This window comes from Amphiprion ocellaris, chromosome 4 (assembly GCF_022539595.1).
Source record: "Amphiprion ocellaris isolate individual 3 ecotype Okinawa chromosome 4, ASM2253959v1, whole genome shotgun sequence".
NCBI classification, from domain to species: domain Eukaryota; kingdom Metazoa; phylum Chordata; class Actinopteri; family Pomacentridae; genus Amphiprion; species Amphiprion ocellaris.
The window spans coordinates 5,695,081-5,719,647 of NC_072769.1; the positions used below are offsets into that span (position 1 = coordinate 5,695,081).

Genomic DNA, 24,567 nt, shown 5'->3' on the forward strand with positions numbered 1-24,567 from the left:
GTCCAAATCTGTGAATATCTTTCCAACTTTACCGAACTGGCACATTATACCTATTTCGTGGCCACAAATTAGTATTTCGTGTGCACGTTGTACCTAATTCGTGACCACAAATTAGTATTTTGTGGCCACGAATTAGTATTTCATGCGAACGAATTAGTATTTCGTGTGAACGAATAAGTATTTCGTGCGAACGAATTAGTATTTGGTGCGAACGAATTAGTCTTTCGTGCGCATGTTATAGCTATATTGTGGCCACAATTTTTTTTTTTTTTACCATGTCACCAGAGGGGCTCCGTAAAATCTTACCTTCACACAGTTAATGTATTAACTTATTTATGTGTGTATGCATGTATTTATTGATTTAGTTGTTTAGTACTGTTAACTTATTAGAGTTTTGAGTGAGTTATTCTTTAGATAGGCAAAGGCCATTGATTACATATAGGCTATTAAACAAATGTTTATTAAAAACTAAAAAGCGTTTAAAATAATAATAAACAACTTAGGCCACATCAGCATGATTATAAGCATCCTCTGGTAAATTCACAACCATATACTAATCTATCTGATCACATCAGACTTCAGGAGATGATTGTGACTGTGACCTGCTGGTTGGGTTCTCTCTGTTCTCATGTTTCTTACATGTTGTTGCTGCCTAACTTCAGCCAGTCCATGAGCAACAGAAAACACAGTTTGCCCTGTACCTATTGCCAGGGGTTCGAGTCTTCACACTCATGTCTGTACATTTGCAGACGTTTTTGCTTTTTTTGGACATGGTGGAGTTTCAGGTGTAGACATTTTTAAACGCGCGGGTGCAGCAGCGTCTGTAACCAGGCAACCAGAGACAGGACCGGGCAGGACCGGACATGCAGGGAAGTCTGAGATCTATTCGCTGGACCTCGCATCGGGTCCTCGCTACATAGGTCTAAGGAACATGAAATTGGCTGCCCTTAATATTTCCTGTTTTATTTTGTTCACTATACGGTTTTGATGAGTGTGTGACAGACGTGTATGGGACAGACGTGTATGGGACATTTATGAAAATACGGAACAATTTGCGTCCCGTATTGATTCAATACGGGACGCAGCAATTAATTGTCAAATAAAGGATGAGTCCGTATTTTAAGGGACGGGTGGTAACCCTACAGAGTCATAGTGTGGTTAATAGTTAGCTAATGTCGCTAACAGTCAGCTAATGGTGCTAACAATAAGCTAGTGTTGCTACCAGTCAGCTACCAGTCGGTTGGTGTTGCTAACAGTTGGTTAGTGTTGCTACCAGTCAGTTAGTGTTGCTACCAGCCGGTTGGTGTTGCTAACAGTCAGCTAGTGTCGCTAACAGAGTCATAGTGTAGCTAACAGTCAGCTAATGGTGCTACCAGTCGGTTAGTGTTGCTAACAGTCAGCTAATGTTGCTACTAGACAGCTAAAGGTGCTAACTGGAGGTACGTTGGGGAACAAACAGTTGTTTTTGTAGAGTTTCTGAGAACATCTTTAAAGCTACAGCCCCACACTGATGGTGAAGAAAAGCTGAAATCAGGAGTTTTTTCTGAATCCATTAATTCTGTTTGTCTTCTGTGTTCTACAGAGATTATCAGCGGCGGTTTGAGGACTATCCTCGCTGCAGGAAGGCTCTGGTGCCCTTCATCCTCTGACCTTACATGTCTGTAGTATTAATCTGGGTTATTAATCTGTGTTCTTAATCTGTGTTATTAAACTATAATATTAATCTGTGTTATTAATCTGTGTTGATACTGATCCTACTGTCTGGTGTGAAGCTGCAGATGATGAAAAATTGGAAATAAATGAAATGAAAGACGTTGAAATGTGGAGTCATTGAAGCTGCTGCTGTTAGTTCTGGTTATAATGAAGCCTGATACCAGTCTAGTGGTCCAACCAGGTCCACACCAGGAGAAAGCAGAAGGTTCTCTCTGAAATGTTTTAACCCTGAGACTAGGGGTGTCCAACATGAGGCCCGTGGGCCAAAAGCAGTCCTCCAGAGGGTCCAATCTGGCCCTCGAAGTGTAAAAATTCCAGAGAAGACATTAACTGCAGATTGTAAATTAGTAAAACTATAAATTTAAAATCATTCGTAGACCATGACAGGTTGTTTTGATCAGAAAGTAAAATACTAGATTGTTCGTTGTTCTTTTGTCGTTTTGTGTCTCATTTTTGTAATATTTTGTCTGTTATTGTTGTTTTGTAACTTTTTTGTCTAATTTTTTGTCTCTTGTTTTTTTTGTGTTGTTTGTCTCATTTTTTGTCATTTTTGTTTCTCACTATTGTCAAGTTGTGTCTGATTCTTGCCGTTTTGTGTGTCATTTTTTGTAATATTTTGTCTTGTTTTTGTGGTTTTTTTGTCTTTCGATTGTCTGACTTTAGTCATTTGTCTCATGTTTTTATCATTTTGTTTCTTGTTTTTGTCATTTTTTGTCTCGTTCGTGCCGATTTTTTGTCGTTTTTAACTTTTTTGTCAAATTTTTTGTCTCTTGTTTTGTTTGTCTCATTTTTGGTCGTTTTGTGTCTCATTTTGGTCGTTTTGTGTCTTGTTTTGTGTCTCATTTGTGTCTCGTTTTGTGTCCCATTTTGGTCATTTTGTGTCTTGTCTTTGTAATATTTTGTCAATACAGATATCACAATTTCTTTAAAAGTATTAAAGGTGACTTAAAACATTTAATAGAATGGAATCAAAAACATGTTTTTTGAAGAACAGCTGGAAAATGAAATAACTTTTCATTACAAAGATACTGCAAGAAAACAACCTTCTTCATTCCTATCTTCATTCTTTGTACACTCATAGCCTGATTTTATGTCTTCAAACGTGGAAAACATGATTTTACTTGCTCTGAGAAAGACCCATGGATCATTCGCAGATTTAAGGATTTTAATTCTAAAAACATGGACATGTTTTCTCACTGACTGTATTTTCTGATTCATGAAGTGATAAAAAGAGAAATCCAAAAATATAAAAATAAATTTCTTTTGAAACTGATTTATCCAAAGTTCATATTTAAATTTAAAACTCAGATTTTTCACAGTTTAACGTAAAATCTAAGAACACTTAAAACACAAATATTGCGTTCATGTCAGTAATAAACTGAAGGACTTTTACTGTGAAATATTAATAAATCTAATCCAGCCGCTTTTAATTTGAAGCAAAGCAAACGTTTGTACGTAACGTCCGAATACGATGACGTACGCCGAGCGTACGTCATCGTATTCGGACGGCGGCGGAATCAGCAGAGCGGAAGAGGAGGCTCTCGTGAGAGTTGGGCAAACTTGGCGGGTAGACATTATTTCCTTATATTTACGAGTTTTGGATAGTGGACTATTGGACTTGACTCCCAGGCTTCCTCGAAAGGGGACTGCTATGGCTCCGAGAGGGAGTCAGAGGGAAGAGGGGTAGAGTAGCCAACAAAGTACGAACAAACGAGACAGGTCAGAGAATGGGAGTGAAAGTGAGGAGGCTGAGGACATGAGGAAAATGGCAAAGATTGGAGAGGAAAGTGGGTTTAAGATTGTTGTTAAGTTTAAGGATAAAAGCGACAAAGCCTTAAACTCTCTCAGCCTGTCAGAGGAGCTAAAAAATAAAATGGGGAGTGTGCTAAATGTGAAAAGGTTGTTGAATGGAAATATATATGTGTTCTGTAATTCTGAAGCCCAGCGATTGAATGCCATGAAAGTTCGCCATCTGCTTAACAGGCCTGTTGAGTGCTTCATTCCTGGAAAGGCTCAAAACGCAAAGGGAGTGATATACATAAGTCCTGAGATAACAGAAAGTGCGATTGTAAAAAGCCTGAAAGGAGCTGAAATAGAGGCTGCACGTAGGTTCAAAGAGACTGGCGCAGCTGTGTTGCTTACATTTAAACAGGAAACAATACCGATGCGAGTCCACTTGGGCTATATGAGCTTCCAGGTGAAGCAATATGTTCGCCCCCGTCTGCGCTGCTACAAGTGCCAGCGCTTTGGGCACGTAGCTGCAGTGTGTAGGGGAAATAAAAGGTGCTGGAAATGTGGAGGGGATCATGACTTTGCGCAGTGTCAGACTGAGGAAGTTAGGTGTTGTAACTGTGGGGGGAACCATATAGCCTCCTTCAGAGGATGTGAGCATCATGTAAGAGCTTTGGAGGTAGAGAAAATGAGAGTAGAGGGGAAAATGTCATATGCAGACACCTTGAAGAAAGTAAGGGGACCAGGGGAGCCTCCCAGGGCAGTAGAAGCAAGTGCTGCTTCCTCTCCGCCTGTGGCTCCAAGGCAGATAATAGGGACGCAATCACTCCTTGCATTCATGGCAGATGTACTATGGACAGCAAGAAACCAAACCAAAAGGTCTGATATCATTAAAGTGGTAGTTGATGCTGCGGAATGATTTCTTGAGGAGGCGTTTCTGGGCCCAGAGGAGCTGCACATGTACGTGAAGCAGAAGCGTGTAGTGTATGAAAAGAGGAGGAAAGAAAGAAGGTGTACAGACAGAAGTGAGGATCATGTTGAAGAAGGAAACATGGAAATGAATGAAGATGATTGTTAAACTGCTGATGTTTTACATCCTGCAATGGAATGCAAGGAGCTTGATAGCAAATGGGCAGGAATTTAAGAGATTTGTCGACAAATTTAAGGTTTTACCAGAATTGCTATGCATTCAGGAAACATGGCTCAAGCCGTGCTTAGACTTTGTGGTCCCAGGATATGAAAGAGCTTCCTGTGATATGGCAAGGGTGGGAGAATGGGACTGTATGGACAGGTATACAATAGGGAGTGATCATTTTCCAATTCTCCTGAGATTTAAAAAATCCTTATTCACAGAAGTGCAGGAAAGGACAAAATACTTGAACTATTGTAAGGCAGATTGGGAACAATTTTTAGTTAATTGTAATAAAGCTATTGAGGGAGTCAAGGGGAAAGGGACAATAGATGAGTGGAATAACAACATATGTGAAGCTCTTATGAGCAGTGCTTGTAAATGTATCCCTGTGAAGAAAAACCCTAAGAGGAAGATAAGTGTGCCATGGTGGAACAGAGCATGTGATGAAGCGATACGAGAGAGGAATCAAGCCTACAGGGCTTTGAGATAAAGTCCTATGGAGTGTAGAGCAATAGAGTACAAGAGACTGAGAGCGAAGGCTAGGAGGGTGGTTAAAAGTGCAAAAAGGGAGTGCTGGAGAAGATATTGTGGTAAATTAGGAATAGAAACAACAGTGGGTGAGATGTGGCAGGCAGTACACCGTATGTCGGGAATTTTCAGGAAAAACAACATTCCAGTGTTAGAGGAAGAGGGTAAGGTTTACACAAGTGATCTGGAAAAAGCAAAACTGTGTGAAGCTAAATTTAAGTCTATCCATAGTAGGGCTGCCACAAACGACGAATCGACGAATTGACTGAGCACGATACGTCATCAAAAGTGGAAGTGAGCACGCAATGCAACAGAAATTACCATCCGAGTGGAGCGCGGAACACGCACTGACATCCGCGCTGTATCGTGCATATATAGTATATGCACGTTACAGCGCGGATGTCCGCACTGTATCGTAAACGCGGATGTCCACGCTGTATTGTGCATATATAATATATGGTGATTTCTGTTGCATTGTGCGCTCACTTCCGCTTTTGATGACGTATCGTGCTCTGGCGATTCGTTGTTTGTGGCAGCCCTAATCCATAGTGGGGTTAACCTTGGTGAAGAAGGGGTAAGGAAAAGAAATGAGACATTTAAACAAAATATGCATAAAATTGAGGTACATGATGATAACAGCGACAGTTGTAATCTCTATTTTTCACTGGAGGAATTGCGTAGAGCAATAAAAAAAGGGAGGAGAACAGCCCCTGGTAAGGATGGCATAAGTTATGAGATCCTTAAGAGAACAAGTGATATAATGTTAGAAGAAATATTGTCGCTTATAAATAATATTTGGAGGGAAGGAACTCTTCCTAGTTCCTGGAAGCAGGCAGTGGTGGTCCCAGTTTTGAAGCCAGGGAAAGATGCTTCAAAGGCAGGGTCATATAGACCCATTGCTCTGACAGCAGTTCTATGTAAAGTTATGGAAAGGATGGTCACTGATAGATTAGTATATAGGTTGGAAAAGAAGGGTTGGTTCACTCCAAGGCAAAGTGGGTTCCGCAGAGGGAGGAGCACCATGGACTCAGTGATTTCCCTAGAGTCGGATATTAAGAAAGCAATGGCTAATAAAGAATGACTTGTTGCTGTATTTCTTGATATTGAGAAGGCCTATGACATGCTATGGAAGGAAGGGCTTATTATAAAGTTACGTGAGGCTGGAATACGGGGGCGTATGCTTAATTGGATTCAGGAGTTCTTGCAGAACAGGATGATTGAAGTTAGGGTTGGAAATGCTTATTCAAATGGCACAGCAATTAATAACGGAACACCCCAAGGGAGTGTTATCAGCCCAGTATTATTTAATGTGATGATTAACGACATCTTTCAAGACCTTGGGTCTGGTTTTGGACTGTCCCTGTTCGCAGATGACGGGGCGGTTTGGAAAAGAGGGAGAAATATTAAACACATAACCGAGCGAATGCAGGATGCCCTAAACGAGATTGTTACGTGGGGTGGAAAATGGGGATTTAAAGTATCAGTGGAAAAAACTAAGTATGAGATTTTTGGTAACAAAAAACTGAACCTCAAGCGTTATATATGTACGGACAAGCAATTGAGAGGGTAAGAGAATTCAAATTTTTGGGTGTTTATTTTGATGAAAAGTTGACATGGAAAAAACATATCGATAATGTTGTGAATAAATGTGAGAAAGTGGTGAATGTAATGTGTTCTCTGTCAGGAAGCTCTTGGGGTGCTGGAAGGGGCACTCAATTAATGATTTACAGGGCAATGATAAGGTCAAGACTAGACTATGGTTGTGTGTGCTTTGGCTGAGCAGGCTGGAGGCATGATAGGGTTTCTGTGGGTGCCCGCCCATATTGGGGTAGAGGGTAATGAGATGGCAGATATGGTGGCTAAAAGGGCATTAAGGGGGGATGTTGAATTGACTGTGCACATCGGGATATCTGAATGTCGCTCCATCATCAGGGATGTCATTACAGCTCAGTGGCAGAAGCAGTGGGAGAATGGTGAAAAAGGATGGCATTACTTCCCAATACAAAATAGTGTAAAGGCAGACCAGTGCTACCTTGGACATGAGCGAAAACACTCTGTGTTAATGACAAGACTAAGACTTGGACACTGTGGACTGGCATGGGATTTAGCTAAAATCGGCAAACATAAGGACGGATTATGTGGAGCCTGCAGGAAACAGCAAACTGTGAAACATCTGCTTATGGAGTGCAGCCTGTTTGAGGAACAAAGAACACAGTTATATGCCAAGATGTCACATGAGGGAATGGAATCAATCACAATGAGGAGTCTCCTTAATCCCAGAGAGAACCAGGCAAGGACGGTGAACGCAGTCCTTCACTTTATCAAGTCCACAGGATTACATCTTTGGAAGTAGGAATGACCTGAATTCTGCATTCTCTCCCTGGCCTGTGAGAGGCAGCAATGTGCCGTAAGGCATCCAGCCTGCCGGAAATTTATAAAAGGAAGAAGAAGGAGATGACGTACGCCGGAAATTTCGTGTAAATAGCCACAACAAACATGGCGGACGGTGAGTTAATTGTCGACCATTGATCCGGTTTCTGTTGTAATTTCGCCTCTTTCTTTGCGTGCTCGGGGTTCGGTTCCGTGATTCGGTGTCCTGTTAAACCTGCAGAGTTCCGGTTCAGCGGCCGGTGCGTTTTTTTCACCGCAAAACGAGCAGCTAATGTGATGCTAAGCTAATTTACCGCCGTTTCCATAAAGAGAGAAACGGTTCCGTTAATGTCAGAAACCGAAACGCGGACCGGAGTAAACCCGCCAGAACCGACTTCAGTAGAAACCGAGGACCAGCCTCCGGTAGAAACCTGCAGCTTTTAAATCCTTCCCGGAGCTGCTCCGTTCCAGAGCCCAGTCAGAAAACCGACATTTTAGTTTTTGTTCTGTTAAATATCAAATAAACGGCTCTGGAGCTCTCAGCCCCGGACTTCGTCAGCAGCTGTAAAACACCTGAACACTCCGCTTTGTTTTCCAGATCAGTCAGAGGCCGATCAGCTGATGGAGGGACACACACCTGTAAGTCGCACACACACACACACACACACACACCTCTAAGTAACACACACACACCTGTAAACAACACACATGCCTGTAACACACACAGTAAGTAACTAGGGCTGGACCCGATTATCCGGTCCCGATAGTGGTATCCGGATATTAATTTTGACATCTGAATATCCCCCCCCTCGCCGGACGATGTCGGGCGATCGGTATTCGTCTCGTGAATTCGCCGAACGTGACGTTACTATAGGAACTGATCCTAATACTGCCGCCTCCGACCTTACGGATTGAACCGAATATTCGCTTTGAACCTCTGGTCGGCTGGCTGTCAGCCCCCCCATCGCCCCCCTCCGTAACTTGGACGTTACGGAACGGATCGAATATTCGGATATTCGTCATTAATAGGGCCCGACTATCCAGACCCCAGAAACTGTTGTTCGGGCCAGCCCTATAAGTAACACACACACACACACACACACACACACACACACACACACACACACACACACACACACACACACTTGCAAGTAACACAAATACCTGTAAATAACACACACACCTGTAAATAACACACACAACTGTAAATAACATACACACCTGTAAATAACACACACAACTGTAAATAACATACACACCTGTAAAAAACACACCTGTAAGTAACACACACACCTGTAAGTAACACACACACCTGTAAGTAACACACATACACACACACCTGTAAATAACACACACCTGTAAGTAACACACACCTGTAAATAACACACACCTGTAAATAACAGACACTTGTAAGTAACACACACACCTATAAATAACACACAACTGTAAGTAACAAAGCAGCAGGCACATAACACTGTATTAAAGCAGTCCATACTGGAAGTAGCTACTGTTAGCCTAGCTTAGCACAAAGACTGGAAGTGAAGGTAAACTGTTTGCCTAGCTTAGCACAAAGACTGGAAGTGAAGGTGAAGTGTTAGCCTGGCTTAGCACAAAGACTGGAAGTGAAGGTGAAGTGTTAGCATATCTTAGCACAAAGACTGGAAGTGGAGGTAAACTGTTAGCCTAGCTTAGCACAAAGACTGGAAATGAAGGTAAACTGTTAGCCTGGCTTAGCACAAAGACTGGAAGTGAAGGTAAACTGTTAACCTCAGTCGTTGTGTAAAGCTGTGATCCTGGATCCTCCTCAGGTGTCTGAAAACCCTCATGCAGAGTACGGCCTGACAGACAACATCCAGGTAACACGCACGCACACACACATACACACACACACTGAGCAGCAAGGGTGAAACTCCCAGCATGCTTTGCTGCTCCTCAGAGGACGGTGGAGAATGAGAAGGCCAGTGCAGAGAAGATGTTGAAGCAGAAGGTGGACCTGCAGGCGCTGCCCACCAGAGCCTACCTGGACCAGACGGTGGTTCCCATCCTGCTGCAGGGGCTGTCAGTGCTGGCCAAGGAGAGGTGGGACCACAGTACTTACGAGTACTGCACTAGTACAGAAATACTGCTGCTGAAGTACTGAACAACACCTGAAATACTGCTGCTGAAGTACTGAACTACACCTGAAATACTGCTGCTGAAGTACTGAACTACACCTCAAATACTGCTGCTGAAGTACTGAACTGCACCTCAAATACTGCTGCTGAAGTACTGAACTGCACCTCAAATACTGCTGCTGAAGTACTGAACAACACCTGAAATACTGCACGTAAAGTACTGAACTACACCTGAAATACTGACCAACTCCTAAAACACTACACCTAAAGTACTGAACTACACCTGCAATACTACACCTAAATTACTGAACAACACCTGAAATACTGCTGCTGAAGTACTGAACAACACCTGAAATACTGCACATAAAGTACTGAACAACACCTGAAATACTGCACCTAAAGTACTAAACACCTGAAATACTGAACAACATCTGAAATACTGAACAACTCCAGAAATACTGCACCTAAAGTACTCCACAACACCTGAAATACTGCACCTAAATTACTGAACAACACCTGAAATACTACACCTAAAGTACTGAACACCACCAGAAATACTGCACCTAAAGTACTCCACAACACCTGAAATACTGCACCTAAAGTACTGAACAACACCTGAAATACTACACCTAAAGTACTGCACAACACCTGAATTACTGAACAACACCTGAAATACTACATATACTTTGTACATGTAATGTACATATAGTGTAATCAGAAGATATTTACTGCATATACAGTACACAACCACAGGTCACTAAAATGACTCTAAACTACATCTACTCTCAATAACTGCAATATTTCTCAGTAGAACAGCAGAGTATTTCATCTGATCAGTAATCAGGAGTCTAGACCACTGATCAGGAGGTCTAGAAGGAGTCATAGTACCACTGATCAGGAGGTATAGAAGGAGTTATAGTACCACTCATGTTGAATGTGGAGGAACGTTTGATTTGTCTCAATTTTTTCTGAGGTTTCTTCCTAATAATCGATCCTTTATCAATCATCTGTTTTCTGTCCTGTTAAAACGTTGGTCAGGTGATGTTTGATTGTAGCTTTACTGACAGAAGTAGAAGTGAATGAAGCTGATGTGTTTGTGTTCCAGGCCGCCGAACCCCATCGAGTATCTAGCAGCGTTCCTGCTGAAGAACAAATCCCAGTTTGAGGAGAGGAATTAAAGAAACCTTTCCTCCAGCAGAAGCTTGTTAACCGACCGCTAGATTCTTTTTAGAATTCTCAATAAAGCAGCTGAAGTGAGTCGACTCCGAGATTTTCTTTACCACAAACCAAACTTCTGCAGTCATTTCTGAGGAATGCTGTCAAGAAGAAGAAGCTTCAGCAGAGATTCATTAGAGACTTTCCTGTTAAATATCACTGATGTGAAATTAAACCTCAAGAATAAAAGGTGTCATTTTGGCTCCCAGCACTGAGATCAAGTTATTTTATTATTTACCTTTATTATTTACCTATTGTTTTTCCTTTTGCTTTTATGACAAAAAATAGTTGTAAATGACTGAAATTAGCCTGAAATTACAAAAATTCATCCAAACTTTCGGCATAATGATCAAAAATTCACCAAAAACTACTTTAAACTGATAAGATTTGTCCAGAAGTACTAAAATTTGCTCGAGGACAAAAGTCATGACAAAAGATTATCTAGAATTACTTGGAAATTATCAATAAATTACTCAAAACTTAAAATAGCGAGATTTGCCCAAAAACGTCTCAAAATTTGCTTACATCAAGAAATTGTCCGAAATGACATGAAATTGATCAAAATTTACAAAACATTCTCCATAAATTACTCCAAAATGGTCTAAAATTAGTCAACACTAGTTCAAAATGGGAAGATCTGTCCAAAAATTTTTGAAAAAAAACTTACTCAAAAACAGTTTAAAATGGAAAAAAATGACTCAAAATTTGTCCAAAATTATCAAAAATTACTCAAAAGTAGTTGAACTTGGAAAGATTTGTCCAAAATTGTAAAAAAGAAGACTCCAAACTAGTTTAAAATGAAAGGATTTGCCGAAAATGACTCAGAATTTACTCAAGATGTCAAGAAATTGTCCTAAATGACACGAAACTGATCCAAAATTACAAAACATTCTTTTTAAATTACTCCAAAATGGTCTAAAATGTAGGAGGACAAACCAGCTGGAGGTTCAGGAAGATGTTTGTAGAAACGTCTTCCTAAACCTCCAGCTGGTTTATCCTGAAGCTCCTACCAAATTGAAAAGTGTTGAAAAACCATAGAAGCGACAAAGAGAAAAAAGTGCTTCAGAATGATGTAGAATTTGTCTAGAACTCCTCCAGAAGCTCCTCCATCGTTCTGTCCAGGAGGAGTCTGGACTTCTGCTGCCCCCTAATGGACAAAAACACTCAGTCACTGCAGGTTCCAGCCACTAAAACAATCACTAGAACTTCAGCTTCCATTTAGAACCCCGAAGTCACAAATGGCTGAAACATCCTGAGACCTGCCGACCTGTTGGCTTCAAAAACCACAAACTGGAATCAGAAAGGATCCCCACATTTCTGCTAGTCCCTGAACGCATTGTGTGGAAATGATTCAGTCTGAGCAGAAACGTTAGACCTTCCAAAACCGAATAAATCAAGACTCAAAATGACAAAACCAAGACAAAAAATGAAAAAAAAAGACAAAATCAAGACACAAAATGAAAAAAATGAGATAAAAACGAGACAAAATGACAAAAATGAAGAAAAAATGACAAAATTAAGACAAAATGAAAAAAATGATAAAAACCAAGACACTAAACAAAAACGAGACACAAAACAACAAGAGACACAAAATGACAACAACGACAAAAATGAGTTCAAACCAGTGAGAACAGTCATTTATGAGCCACTAAATGTTTCAGGAATAAAGTTTGTAATTTGACAGTTTTTCCTGTGAAATTTTCATAAATGCTGTAATATTTGAAGAATAGTTGATGAACTGAGTGTAAATAAAGAGAAAGACAGAGCTTCACTAGAATAATTTTATTATTCTGCTCACCGCAGAACATCGACAGTTTAAAGTTATTAAACAGAAAATCTAACTGTACATTTCTACAGCTGATGAAGCTCCTGTTGGACCAAAAACTCACTTTAAAGATTTCTGGAGGATTTGATGAATCTACTGTGATATTAGAGTTTAAACCTTCATCAACTCAAATTAAACCTTAAATTCTCTACAGTTTCTGTCTCATTTTAACTCACTGAGGTTCATTTTAAAGCTCTGAGGAACCAGAACATCATGAAGAAGAACTCAGAGAGATGTCTTCTGGCAGTAGGACTCAGAATGATGGAAAATATGTTTAAAATGAATCAAACTTTGCTTAAAATGTCAAAATATTGAGCAGGACCATGTCAACATTAACTGCACTTCTCCATCATTCAGTGTGGAGCTGCAACACTAAACTATACAGTGATAACACACTTTACACTGGTTCCCAGTCCACCTCCCAGTAACATGGTCCAGTCAGAGTCTCTACACACTAGCTGCTGCTTCAACCTCTGGATCATCAGGACACACTACATTTTCCTCTCAGCACCGGCTGCCATCTGCAGAGAGAAGAATAAAGACCAGAGGAGATCAAGGAGTTTAATCAGCAACTCATCAGGACTTCAGTCGTGTTCAGAGCAGCAGCTTCATGTTAACGTGTTGGAGTGAACACACTGAGCTCCAAGCTCACACACCTGCACACACTGTCAGCACCTGCACATTTCACTGCAGTCCACAGTGGAAACAAACTGCTGACAGTCATCAAGCTTCATTACTGCACAAACTCTTCACTCATGGATTTACTGCTGCTCCATTTAAACTAACAGTCTCTGAGTGTCCATCAACATCTAGCTAGTTTTCATTTCATTCACTGACAAAAGAAAAAAAAAAAAGAACAATTCAATACAACAGAAAAACAAAAGTATCCAACTTGTGAATGAAAGGGAGCGGAAAGAAGAATAAACTGATGTAATCTGTCCCTTTATATCAACAATCAGTTTATAATGAGCATTAAAAACAAACAACAAACTAAATGACTTTAAAGTCTGAGAGGCCTGCAGCCAGTCTCTCACATCAGAGTTCTCAGAAAAAACACGATGAAACTCTGACTTCATTTCTTTGTATTTTAATAATATGCTGGTTTTAATTACATTTTTAAATCTTGCCGTAATTTAGATTCTTTTAATTCCTTGTCGAGATTGTTCCATAAATTGACCGCTTTTACAGAAATGGAACGTTCCATTAATTGGTTCTAAATCTTGGTTTTATGAAGATGTCTGTTCCTTTAAGTTCTACTCACTTTCTCTTTCTGTAAATCTGTTCTGGGCATTGACTGGCAAGGTTTCTTTATGAGTTTTACACATAATCTGCAGAATATTAGAATCTACTATGTGGTAAAATTTCAACAGTTTTAACTGAAGGAATAATGGGTTTGTTGGATCGCTGTATTTTTTGACTGATTATTCTTATGGCTCTTTTCTGTAAAATTAAAACTGACTGGATGTGTGTCTTACCGGCGTTTGCCCAAACTTCAACCCAGGAGGTCAGATATGGAACAAATTTAAATCTTTTAGGCTCAGTTAGATTCATTTTGGATAAACTAGGAGTCATTTCAGATTGAATTTGAAGAACTTTTGAGACATTTTGAATCATTTGTACAATTTTTGACATTTTGAAAAGTCTGGAGTCAGTTTGGACTAATTTAGTTCATTTTTGGATGAGTTTGGTTTCAGTCATTTTGGGAAAATTTCAAGCAGTTTTGGACAAATTTTAACTTATTTTGACCTACTTTTGAGTCCTTTTGGACACTTTTAAAAAAAAGTTATTTTCAACTAGCTCAGTCATTTTGGACAAGTTCTGAGTAATTTTGAAAAAGTTTTTCGGTCATTTTGGAAAACTGTTGCTAACTTTCGAGAATTCATACTGGTTTTTGATGAGAATGGTTTGAGTCATTTCTTGAAAATTTTTTTTATTTATCCGGACCAAATTTTGAGTCAGTTTGGACAAATTTCTCTGTTGGTGTGGACAATTTTTAACTATTTTTGTTGTCATTTTAAACTAATTCAGTCATTTTGGAGAAATTATGAGATATTTTAGACTAAATGTGAAGATTTTGGATGAATTTAAATATTTTGGCTCAGTTAGATTCATGTTGGACAAACTAGGAGTCGTTTCAGATCAAATTTGATATGGAACAATTAGAGAAATATAGGACTGTACAACACTTTGTTATCCAACAAATCCTTTACTTTGTATAATACAGTGATTGTTTTAGATATTTTTACTTTTGTGTAATTTATCTGTGATTTCCAGTTCAGATTCTCATCAACCATGACACCCAAAAGCTTAGTTTCCCTCACTCTAGTAATTACAGCACCATCTATCTATTATTATTCTATCTATTCTATCTAATCTATTATTGGAACAATCAGTGTCTTTCCCTCTGTTACCAAATATCATAGTTTTTCACAGATTTAGTGACAATTTTGTGTTAAATTTTCTCCAGAATAAAATAAAGTGGTATCATCTGCAAAGAGAAAACATTTGAGCAGTGTAGATACAGAAATAAAGTCATTGATATATAAAATAAATAGTTTTGGTCCAAGGACCGACCCCTGAGACACATTTTCTATGATTATGATTCAGATTTGACATTATCTCTCTGCACATACTGCTTTCTATTTTCTAAATAACTAGAAATCCACTGATGTGCTGCCCCTCTGATGCCAGACTTACTCAGTTTGTCCACAAGTGTAGTTTCATCTGTTGTATCGAACGCCTTTTTAAAGATGCTTACTAAATTATGTTTTTTTTTATCTATGGCAGTGGATATTTCTTCAGTTAATTGATTAATACTATTGCTGTGGAGTGATTGGTTCTAAAACCATACTGACCACTGCTGAAAATATTACATCTGTCTATGAATCTGTCCAACCTGCTAGTTTTATAAGATTTTTGTAAATTGTGGAATCAAGGATTCTGACCTATAGTTGGAACACACATGTTTATCTCCATTTTTATGTAGTGGAATAACTTTTTCTGTTGTCATATTTTCAGGAAATATTCCAGTTGGAAGTGATGATAGGCTGCAGATATATGGAAATTGTTCACTTATTAATCTGATTATATTTTTAACTAATATCATGTCCATATCCATACAGTCAGTGGATACTTTACTTGAACAACCTTTTACAATATTCAGTGTTTCTTCTTTCTCTACCTGACCAAGGAAAATACTATTCACATCGTTCATTATTAGCTTTTCATTGTGTTCTGTAGTTTTTGCTATATTTGCTGCAAGTCTAGGGCCGATATCTACAAAATATCTGTTAAACTCATTACCTATTTTAGATTTTATTACACTATTTATTATTCACCAAGTAGCCTTCATGTTGTTTCTATTTTTGATCAGTAGCTCACAATAATATTCCTTCTTTTGCTCTCTTAATATCCATACTAATTTATTTTTAGATTTCTTATACTTGACTTCTGCATCTTTTGACCTTGATTTAAAAAAAACATCTACAAAAATAATTTTTCTTCTTGCAGGCATTCAGTAATCCTTTAGTCATCCATGGTTTGTCAGTAGTATTTTTCTTGGTAATACTCCTAAATTTGCAGTTTTTTCATACAGATTGATTAATATCTCCATGAATGAGTCATAGGCTGTATTTACATCCTGGACATAAACTTTATCCCAGTTCTGATTCTTTAGGTCCTCTTTCAAGGCCTCCAAGGCTTTTTTCATCTATTCCTTATTAATTCTTCTGAGGTGAGTTCCTGTATATTACACTGATCATTTTGATCGACTAAGAAAATTGGTAACTGATCACTTCTGTCGCTCACCAGGATTCCACTCTCTATTTTTCCATCCATTGCATTTGTGAAGATGTTATCAACAACAGTAGCACTGTGGGATGTGATTCTAGTTGGTTTGGATATCACTGGAAACAGACTCAAGCTAAACATTGAATTCAAGAAGTCAGTTGATGTGTTCAGTCCAGCTGGATTTTTCAGATCAATGTTAAAGTCCTCACATAAAAACTCCAATTTATTCTCACTCCTGTCTAACAGCTCAGTCAGTTTATCAGTGAAGGTCTCTACACATGACCCTGGTGATCTACAGACACAACTGATAACAGCAGTTTTAGCCTTTTCATCATTTCCACGCTGATCATTTCTGTTATATGGTCAACAACAATTGTCATGTTACCAACAACCTCACATTTCAAACTTGAGTTGATATCCAAAGCCACCCCTCCACCTTTTTAGTTCATTCTGTTGACACTCATATCCATCTGTCTGAAATTACTTCATATCCCCATTCTTTAGCCATGTTTCTGACCCTGCAGTTCTACTAAAACTCTCCTTGTAGTGTTTGAAGTGATCTTTTATTAGTGAGAAGTTGCAGCTGACTGTTAAAGTGAATAATAGACAGAGTACCATTTATTATTATTTGATCAGTAAATTGCTCCTCGGTATAATACTCACATTTATTTATTTGTACCTTTATCAACATGGTATATTTGACACTCTGATGAAGGAGGACCTTCTCTGCACATCTGGAAGGCTGTCAGCTGGAATCAGCTTTATCTCCTCAACACATCAACACAACAACAACAGTCAGTGTCACATCCACTCAAACACACCACGACAACAAGCTTGTGGCTCCTCTGATTGGCTGACTGCTGTCTCTGTGTTTCTGTCACCATTCTGCTCTCACAGCTTCACTGAGAAGCTGCAGGTTTACAGGAGACACTGGATCTTTGCTTTGATACTGTATTTAGTAGAAAACTGCTGGAAGCAGCAGAAACTGACTGGAACCTTCTACTGACCTCTGAGTCTTTAGGCTGCAGTCTGGACTCTCCGCAAGATCTAACAGATGTTTCACTGATGAATCCTGCAGGTTATTCCATCTCAGGTCCAGATGTTCCAGATGGGAGGGGTTGGATTTCAGAGCTGAGACCATAGAATCACAGCTGATCTCTGACAAACTGCAGTCCTCCAATCTGAATAAAGACTAAAAGATATGAGTTGAGGAGACAAAGTTCCTGCTTGAAATCATTCAGTTTCATCATGAGTTCAGAGCTATAGAAATCAAGTCAACATTAAATCTCCTTCAAATCTTCTTTTCATACGTGCAGCTTCATAAATGAGATCTGTTCATTTATTCTACCAGAGGAGAAGCTGCTGGACCTCAGAGGACAAATACATTTGCTTCCAGGAAAGAAAGGTGAAAACCATCTAAAGGTTGAGCAGCAGATAAAGCCACTGTCTTTACTTCAGTCATCTCACAGCTCCAAATGCTGGAAAAGATGAAGGAGAGAGTTTGTGCCACTGGTGAGCTTCCAGTTAAAGTGTTGCAGTGATGTGACACCACAACAGGTGCTGACAGGTGAGGAGAGTTCTTCTACTCACTGGCTTCTATCAGCTCAGCACAGAGAACTTTAAGGACACTTTAGTTTTGACTCTGGACTGAGTCTAGACTTTATGACTCCCTACTACATTTAAGCAGAAAAGCTCTTTGTTGAATCCAAAAAGAAGGAAAACCATGGTTTACAGAAAGGTTGGAAAAAGCTCGTAAAAAGAAAATAGGGTCTATAGGGAATTTATCACACAGAACAAAGGATAAGGAGGACAAGAACAAAAAAAAATATAAAAACAAATTGACATCTATTGTGATCAACTGCTGCTAAAACATCATAATAACACGAAGGGACCTGGAGAGTGCTTAATAGTACGATAAAAAATCATAGTAAAAATCATTCTTCAACATTTATTGTAAATAATGACAATTTAATGATTGAAAAATACTGAGGAAATTGCTAATGAGTTTAATGATTTCTTTGTTACTGTAGGCCCAAATTTAGCCGTGAAATCAGCCATGTAGACCATAATTATGAGTTTGCATTCAACAGGAACAATTCAATGTTCCTTGGTGGAGTTTGTGAGAGTGATGTATTAGAAGTGGTCTACACATGATAATACTATTGATATGTCACTTATAAAAGAAGTAATGGACTGTGTCCTCAAACCATTTACTTAAAGATGGAATAAATCCTTCCAAACAGGTATTTATCCTGATAGGATGAAAATGGTTAAGGTGGTCCCAAGCTATAAAAATGGTAACAAACACATTTTATCAAATTACCGACCTGTGTCTTTGCTACCTCACTTTTCAAAAATAGTCCAAAAATGGTTTGTAAACAGATGGGATGATTTTATGGAGAAATATGAGTTATTGAGCGACCATCAATATGGGTTTAGGAGCAACCAACCAACATCCTGGAATTAGTAGAAAATATATCTACTATAATAAGAAACAATACGCTGTAGGAGTTTCTGTTGATTTATGTAAAGCGTTTGACTCAATTAATCATCCTTTACTTCTGCTGAAACTGGAGTGTTGTGGTATAAGAGGTGTTCCACTAAAACTGGATAAGAAGTTATTTAAATAATCGGAAAGTAAAGTGTAAAGTTTAATAATACTGTGTCACATCTTAGAAAAGTAACTTGTGGTGTTCCATAAGGTTCCGTATTGGGACCTCAGTTATTTATACTTTATTTGAATGATATCGGTTCAGTATTTAATAACTTGAAATTTATTACGTTCATGGATGATACAAATTTATTTAGTTCAGGACCAGACATTAAAGAATTGTTGACAACAGTTGAAAAGGAGTTGATCAGGTTAAAGGAATGGTTTGATATCAATAAATTATCACTAACTGAAAATAAAACTAAATTCAGGATGTTTGGTGGTGTCAGGGCAAACTGCGAAATTCAGTTAATCCTAAACGAAGTTGAAATGGAAAGAATAGATGAAACCAAATTCTTGGGAGTAATTCTAGAGCATAAATTCAGCTGGAAGCCACATACAGAATATATAAAAGAGAAATTATCTAAAATTATTGGTATTATTTTCAAAACAAGTGATTTTTTGAAAAAGAAATGGCTGTGTATTTTGTACTTCTCACTTATAATGGTTGAGGTTTGGGGAACTACATCCAGAACATATATAGACCCAGGGGCGATTCTAGTAAAAATATTTATGGGGTGGCAAGAAGGGGGCAGGCATTTTTGAGGGGTGGCAACATATGTATACAGATGTATATAAAGTGAATTTAATAGTTTGATGAGAAATAGTATGTACACACTACATATGGGCACGGACTGCCATTTACAAACTCATACAGACAAACTTAATCTCATTTGAAGTTTCATGTGAAACAGTTCATACAGTACTTATTAGGAGATAGATGTATGCTAACACTACTGTAAGTGGGGCATTATCACAGGAAAGGCATTAAAGGAAGAAAACAGTTTTTGACTGTGTCAGAGTGGCAGCGTTGCAGGCACCATTTGTAGAAGAAGAAACTCTTCAGAGAAAAATTTACCGATGAAGATCTATGGACTGAGCTGCACTAAGGTGAGCATAAATACACTATATGTTGAAATAAATGGGTCCTGGCACTCAAACAAGGTACTGGACATCAATTTTATTCTTTACTGAGAACACACATTCTCTCCATTTCTCCATGTAGTTTGAACATTTTTTGATAGATGAGGTGTTTAGTGATTGTTTTGATGTTGTATTTACTTCATACAATTCATACAGGGCCTTTCTGCACAGTTTTATAATGTATATACAAAAGAGACATTAAAAAACAAGAACAGTGCTTCCTGTTCAGCAGGATTTACACCATTTACACTAGTGTCACATTTTAAACTTTGTTTCTCACACTAGGTTTTATTAAAGGTGATATCAGATTGTCTCAGTTGACAGAAAAAAAGATATAAATACATAAAAAAAGAAAAAAGTGCAGATTCTGTTGAGGTCACCATTTAACACCTTTGTAAAGGCTAACCAGTGAGCATAACATGAAGTTGGCATGCCTGTAACAGCTGAATGCAGCGATTTCCATGCTGCTCAGCAAAACGCTTCACAAATTTATCTAGATCTAATGCTTTTGTGCGTTTTGATTCAATGCTGAGTACATCCAAACTCAATAGTCTCTTTTCTGTCATAGTAGACAGCAAATAAGTCTTTATGAGCCTGAGAAATTAAAAACTTTGCTCACAGGATGCACTGCTCACAGGTAAAACAACGGCTATTTGACACAATCTGAACAACTCATAAAAAAAACATCCTGATATGGGTCCAAAAACTGATTGAACTCCATTAGAGTGGTAGGACTCTCCTTTTCCAGTTTTTGTCTGTCCAGTACTCTCCTCGTCTGATGTAACTCGTGTTTGAGATCCTCAATATTTGAATCATAAGCTTCAACCAGTAAAAGAACAGCTTCCTCTCTCAAACTTGGGCTTGACGGATTTAGTGCCTGGACACCCTGCATAATTTTACAAATCTTCTTCCTATTTCTCCAATCATGTTTTCCAGAACTGGATAGTACACAGAGACACAAAAAGTGTGTTTGCTATGTGAAACTACATGCAAGTCCCAAGGTGGAGTGGACGACAGTATCCTGAAGACAGACGTCTTGGCCTCTTTGGTTTTCTTTGAGTTGTATCAATGATACTTTGTCGACATAAATCAAGAATATCACTCCACATTGCGTCAAAAGAGGCTTGACTACGGTACTTGACCAGTGTCTCTTTAAGTGCTTCAGTAAAGTCAACAGCCTTAGCATAGTCCACTGTTTTAGACTGGAATATGTTTGATAAAAATTTGGAGTCACTCAGGACCTTTCTGAACAGAACTTCATTTTTTTCAAACAAATTTCTTCTTCAGAATGACTTGAAATGTGATAAATATTAAGGCAAATGATGTTTAAGTTGATTTCGCTTGAAGGAATTGCGTTGGCGACGTATTTTACCAAAGTGTGCATTTCAACTCAGGAACAGCATTTGAAGCGTCTAAAAATCATGAAGGCTGGAGTAAGGTGAACGTCATGTTTACACACAAATTTTTTCTTCAGAATGACTTGAAATGTGATAAATATGAAGGCAAATGATGTTTACCTTGATTTGTTTTTTTAAAATCCTAAAGCCAGTAATCTCCTAAATTAATTGAATTCTTTTTTATAATTTATTTTTTTATTGGTATCCAGAGCTTTACAGAGCACATTCCAACCATGTCACCAGTGTAAATACACAAGTCATGAAAGTATTCTTGAAGGAAAAGAATTAGGCAGACTGATTCAACTCTTGAACTGAAATTTAGGAGTGGAATAGTTTGCCATCTTGCTATATCTTTCTTTATTTTGGAGTTCAAGGGTCCAAAATTGATGTTAAATAGCGTTGTTAGGTCTGTTGGTAAGTGTACCCCCAAATATTTTATTGAGTCTGTATTCCATTTCAACTGGTATCTTTGAGTTATATCCCTAGGAGGCTCATAATTGAAAGTAAGAATCTGTGTTTTGGATATGTTAAGGTTGTAGCCAGACATCTGGCTGTATTCCTCCATACAGTCAAATAGTTTGGGCAAAGATTGCGTCGGTTCTTCTAGGTAGATCAAGAGGTCATCGGCAAATAATGCCAATTTTTGGTCCTCTTTAAAAGTTGAAATCCCTTTAATATTACAATTTTGGCGAATCCATTGACTTAAGGGCTCAATAAAGATGGCAAATAAGAGAGGGGAAACAGCACATCCCTGTCTACATCCTCGCTCAAGGGAAAAGGAATCTGTGAGATCTCCATTTACTTTGATTCTGGCTGTTGGGTTGCTATATAATGTCTGAATGATTCTTATGAATGTATCATGGAATCCAAACGCATCTAGAACCTTATATAGGAATTTCCAGCTCACTGTGTCAAATGCCTTTTGGGCGTCTAGGCTAATTAGGGCTGATTCTATGTTATTTTCTGTGATATATCGTATTATATGTTAGTGTTCTTCTAATATTGTCCTGTGTTTGTCTCTGCTTTATAAAGCCAGTCTGGTCCAGATGAATGATGTCTGGCAAACAATTTTCCAGCCTCCTCGCAAGTATAGATGTAAATATTCGATAGTCGACATTCAGTACACTTATAGGTCTTAAATTGCCACATTCCTGTCTGTTTTTGCCTTCCTTAGGAATGAGAGAAATAATTGCCTCTCTCCATGAAGGAGGCATTTCTAACTTTTTTAATATCCAGTTGTAGGTCTTTAATAGTGAGGGCATTAATATTTCCCTAAAAGCCTTGTACCACTCACATGTAAAGCCGTCTGAGCCAGGGGAACTGCCTATCTTGAGTCTTGTAATAGCTAAGTGAATTTCTTCTATTGTCACGTGAGCGCTGAGTATATTATTTTGTGCATCTGTGACTGTTGGCAGCCATATTGATTGTAGAAAACTTTCAGTTTTTGAGTTATTATCTAATTGTTCTTGGGAATATAATTTTTTATAGAAAGACAGTAGGCATTGCTTAATTGCATCCTGCTGACATTCAATCACATTAGTCTCTGGATTTTTAATTTTGTAAAGTGTACTGTCTGCTTGTTTTTTCCTTAACCTATAGGCAAGTAACTTTGATGCTTTACCGCCCGCTTCCCAGTATTTTTGCTTGAGGTAGACTAGTTTCTTCTGTATTTCTTGTGTGTATATTTCATCAATTTCACGTTTAACTGTTTTCATTTCTTGCTCAATCTTTGGTTCCACATTATCTTTGTTTTCTTTGTAGTAACTTTAATTTTGACTGCAGTGCAGCCAACTTTTCCTGTCTTGACTTTTTTTAAATGTGTGGTACGCGCTATAATATTACCCCTCATAACTGCCTTGAATGCGTCCCATACCATAGGTGGTCCCACTTCTCCTGTATCATTCAGTTCGAAATACGTTTGAATTTCCTTTACTAGTTCTTGTTTGGTCTGGGGACTGCTCAGTATACTGGAGTTGAGTTTCCATGACGTACGCCTAAAGTTTCTGTTTAAATTGATAGTAAGGTATAGAGGACTATGATCTGAAATATCAATATTTCCTATGTCGCAGTGGGTTATTCTATGTCTCTCTGTATTATACATCAGGAAGTAATCAATTCTCGCATATAGGGAGTGAGGATGGGAGAAATGGGTATAATCCCTAGTTGTTGTATGAAGATCCCTCCAGACATCCATGATTCCCAGGTCTCGCATCACAGTATTTATTCTCTTATTAATTTTGTTTTGCCTAGTACTCATTCTTGAAGAGTCTAATTTATCATTGAGCTTTACATTTAAGTCCCCACCACATACAGTGACCCCTTCAGCCACAGATGCCATGATGTCAAATATCCTATAAAAATTCCAGTCACTGTTAGGGGGTGCATACACATTCAACAACGTAATGAGAGTACCTTCTAGCTTTCCTTTGATCAGCACATATCTTCCTTCCCTATCTTTTTTGTCCATTATATGTTCATAGTTAACTGTATTTCGAATTAGGATAGCCACCCCTCTCTTATTGCCAGATACATGCGATGATGAGAAAACATGCCTAAACCCCAGTCTACTTAGTTTTGTGTGTTCTATGTCATTTAGGTGGGTTTCCTGTAGGAGAGCTATATGTGTGTTTTCCTTTTTCAATTTGGATAATATCTTGGCCCTCTTGATTGGATTGTGGACACCATTTACATTAAATGAAGTGATTTTTATCTCTTCCATTTTACTCCATCCAGGTTTGTTCCCCTATTTTTAACTCTCAGAGCATTTAACCATTCCTCCATTTTAACAAAAGAACATAATGAACTAAGAAATGAACAGTAAACATATAACATTGCAGTACTGTTTTTTGAGACTTCCAAATAACAGGTCTGAATTATAACCTTGATGGAGCCAGCTAGAATAGCTGGCTCTGAGGGAAAGCCTGTGTCAAAGACAGAGGGCCCTCGGCCATGATGTTGGCAACAATAATAATAATAAAAGAGAACTGACAGCATGTCCCACTTCCCCCGCCCCTCCCAGCCCCCCTCCTCCTATGAAGATAGTATTAGAAAAGAACATGTAACTTCCCTTTTCCTCTAAATTCAAAACGAGATCTGATAGTATAGTATTTTAGACTATA

The 24,567-nt window shown here is 38.5% G+C and overlaps 2 protein-coding genes across 2 annotated transcripts in view; both read left to right on the plus strand.

Annotated features, from left to right (window-relative positions):
- LOC111564580 (3-oxo-5-alpha-steroid 4-dehydrogenase 2-like) overlaps positions 1-1,820 on the plus strand; it is a 30,941-nt gene extending 29,121 nt beyond the window's left edge. The window contains exon 5 of the mRNA XM_035945441.2: positions 1,583-1,820. Within this exon, the coding sequence (XP_035801334.1) occupies positions 1,583-1,649 (67 nt within the window). The 3' untranslated portion in view covers positions 1,650-1,820. The remainder of the gene's footprint in view (positions 1-1,582) is intronic.
- Positions 1,821-7,538: 5,718 nt separating this feature from the next.
- Positions 7,539-10,845, plus strand: dpy30 (dpy-30 histone methyltransferase complex regulatory subunit). Its single transcript, XM_023296671.3, has 5 exons — positions 7,539-7,610; positions 8,073-8,113; positions 9,283-9,330; positions 9,411-9,553; positions 10,694-10,845. The coding sequence occupies exons 1-5, from the start codon at positions 7,601-7,603 to the stop codon at positions 10,764-10,766; spliced, it is 315 nt and encodes a 104-aa protein (XP_023152439.1). The 5' UTR covers positions 7,539-7,600; the 3' UTR covers positions 10,767-10,845.
- Positions 10,846-24,567: the final 13,722 nt, after the last annotated feature.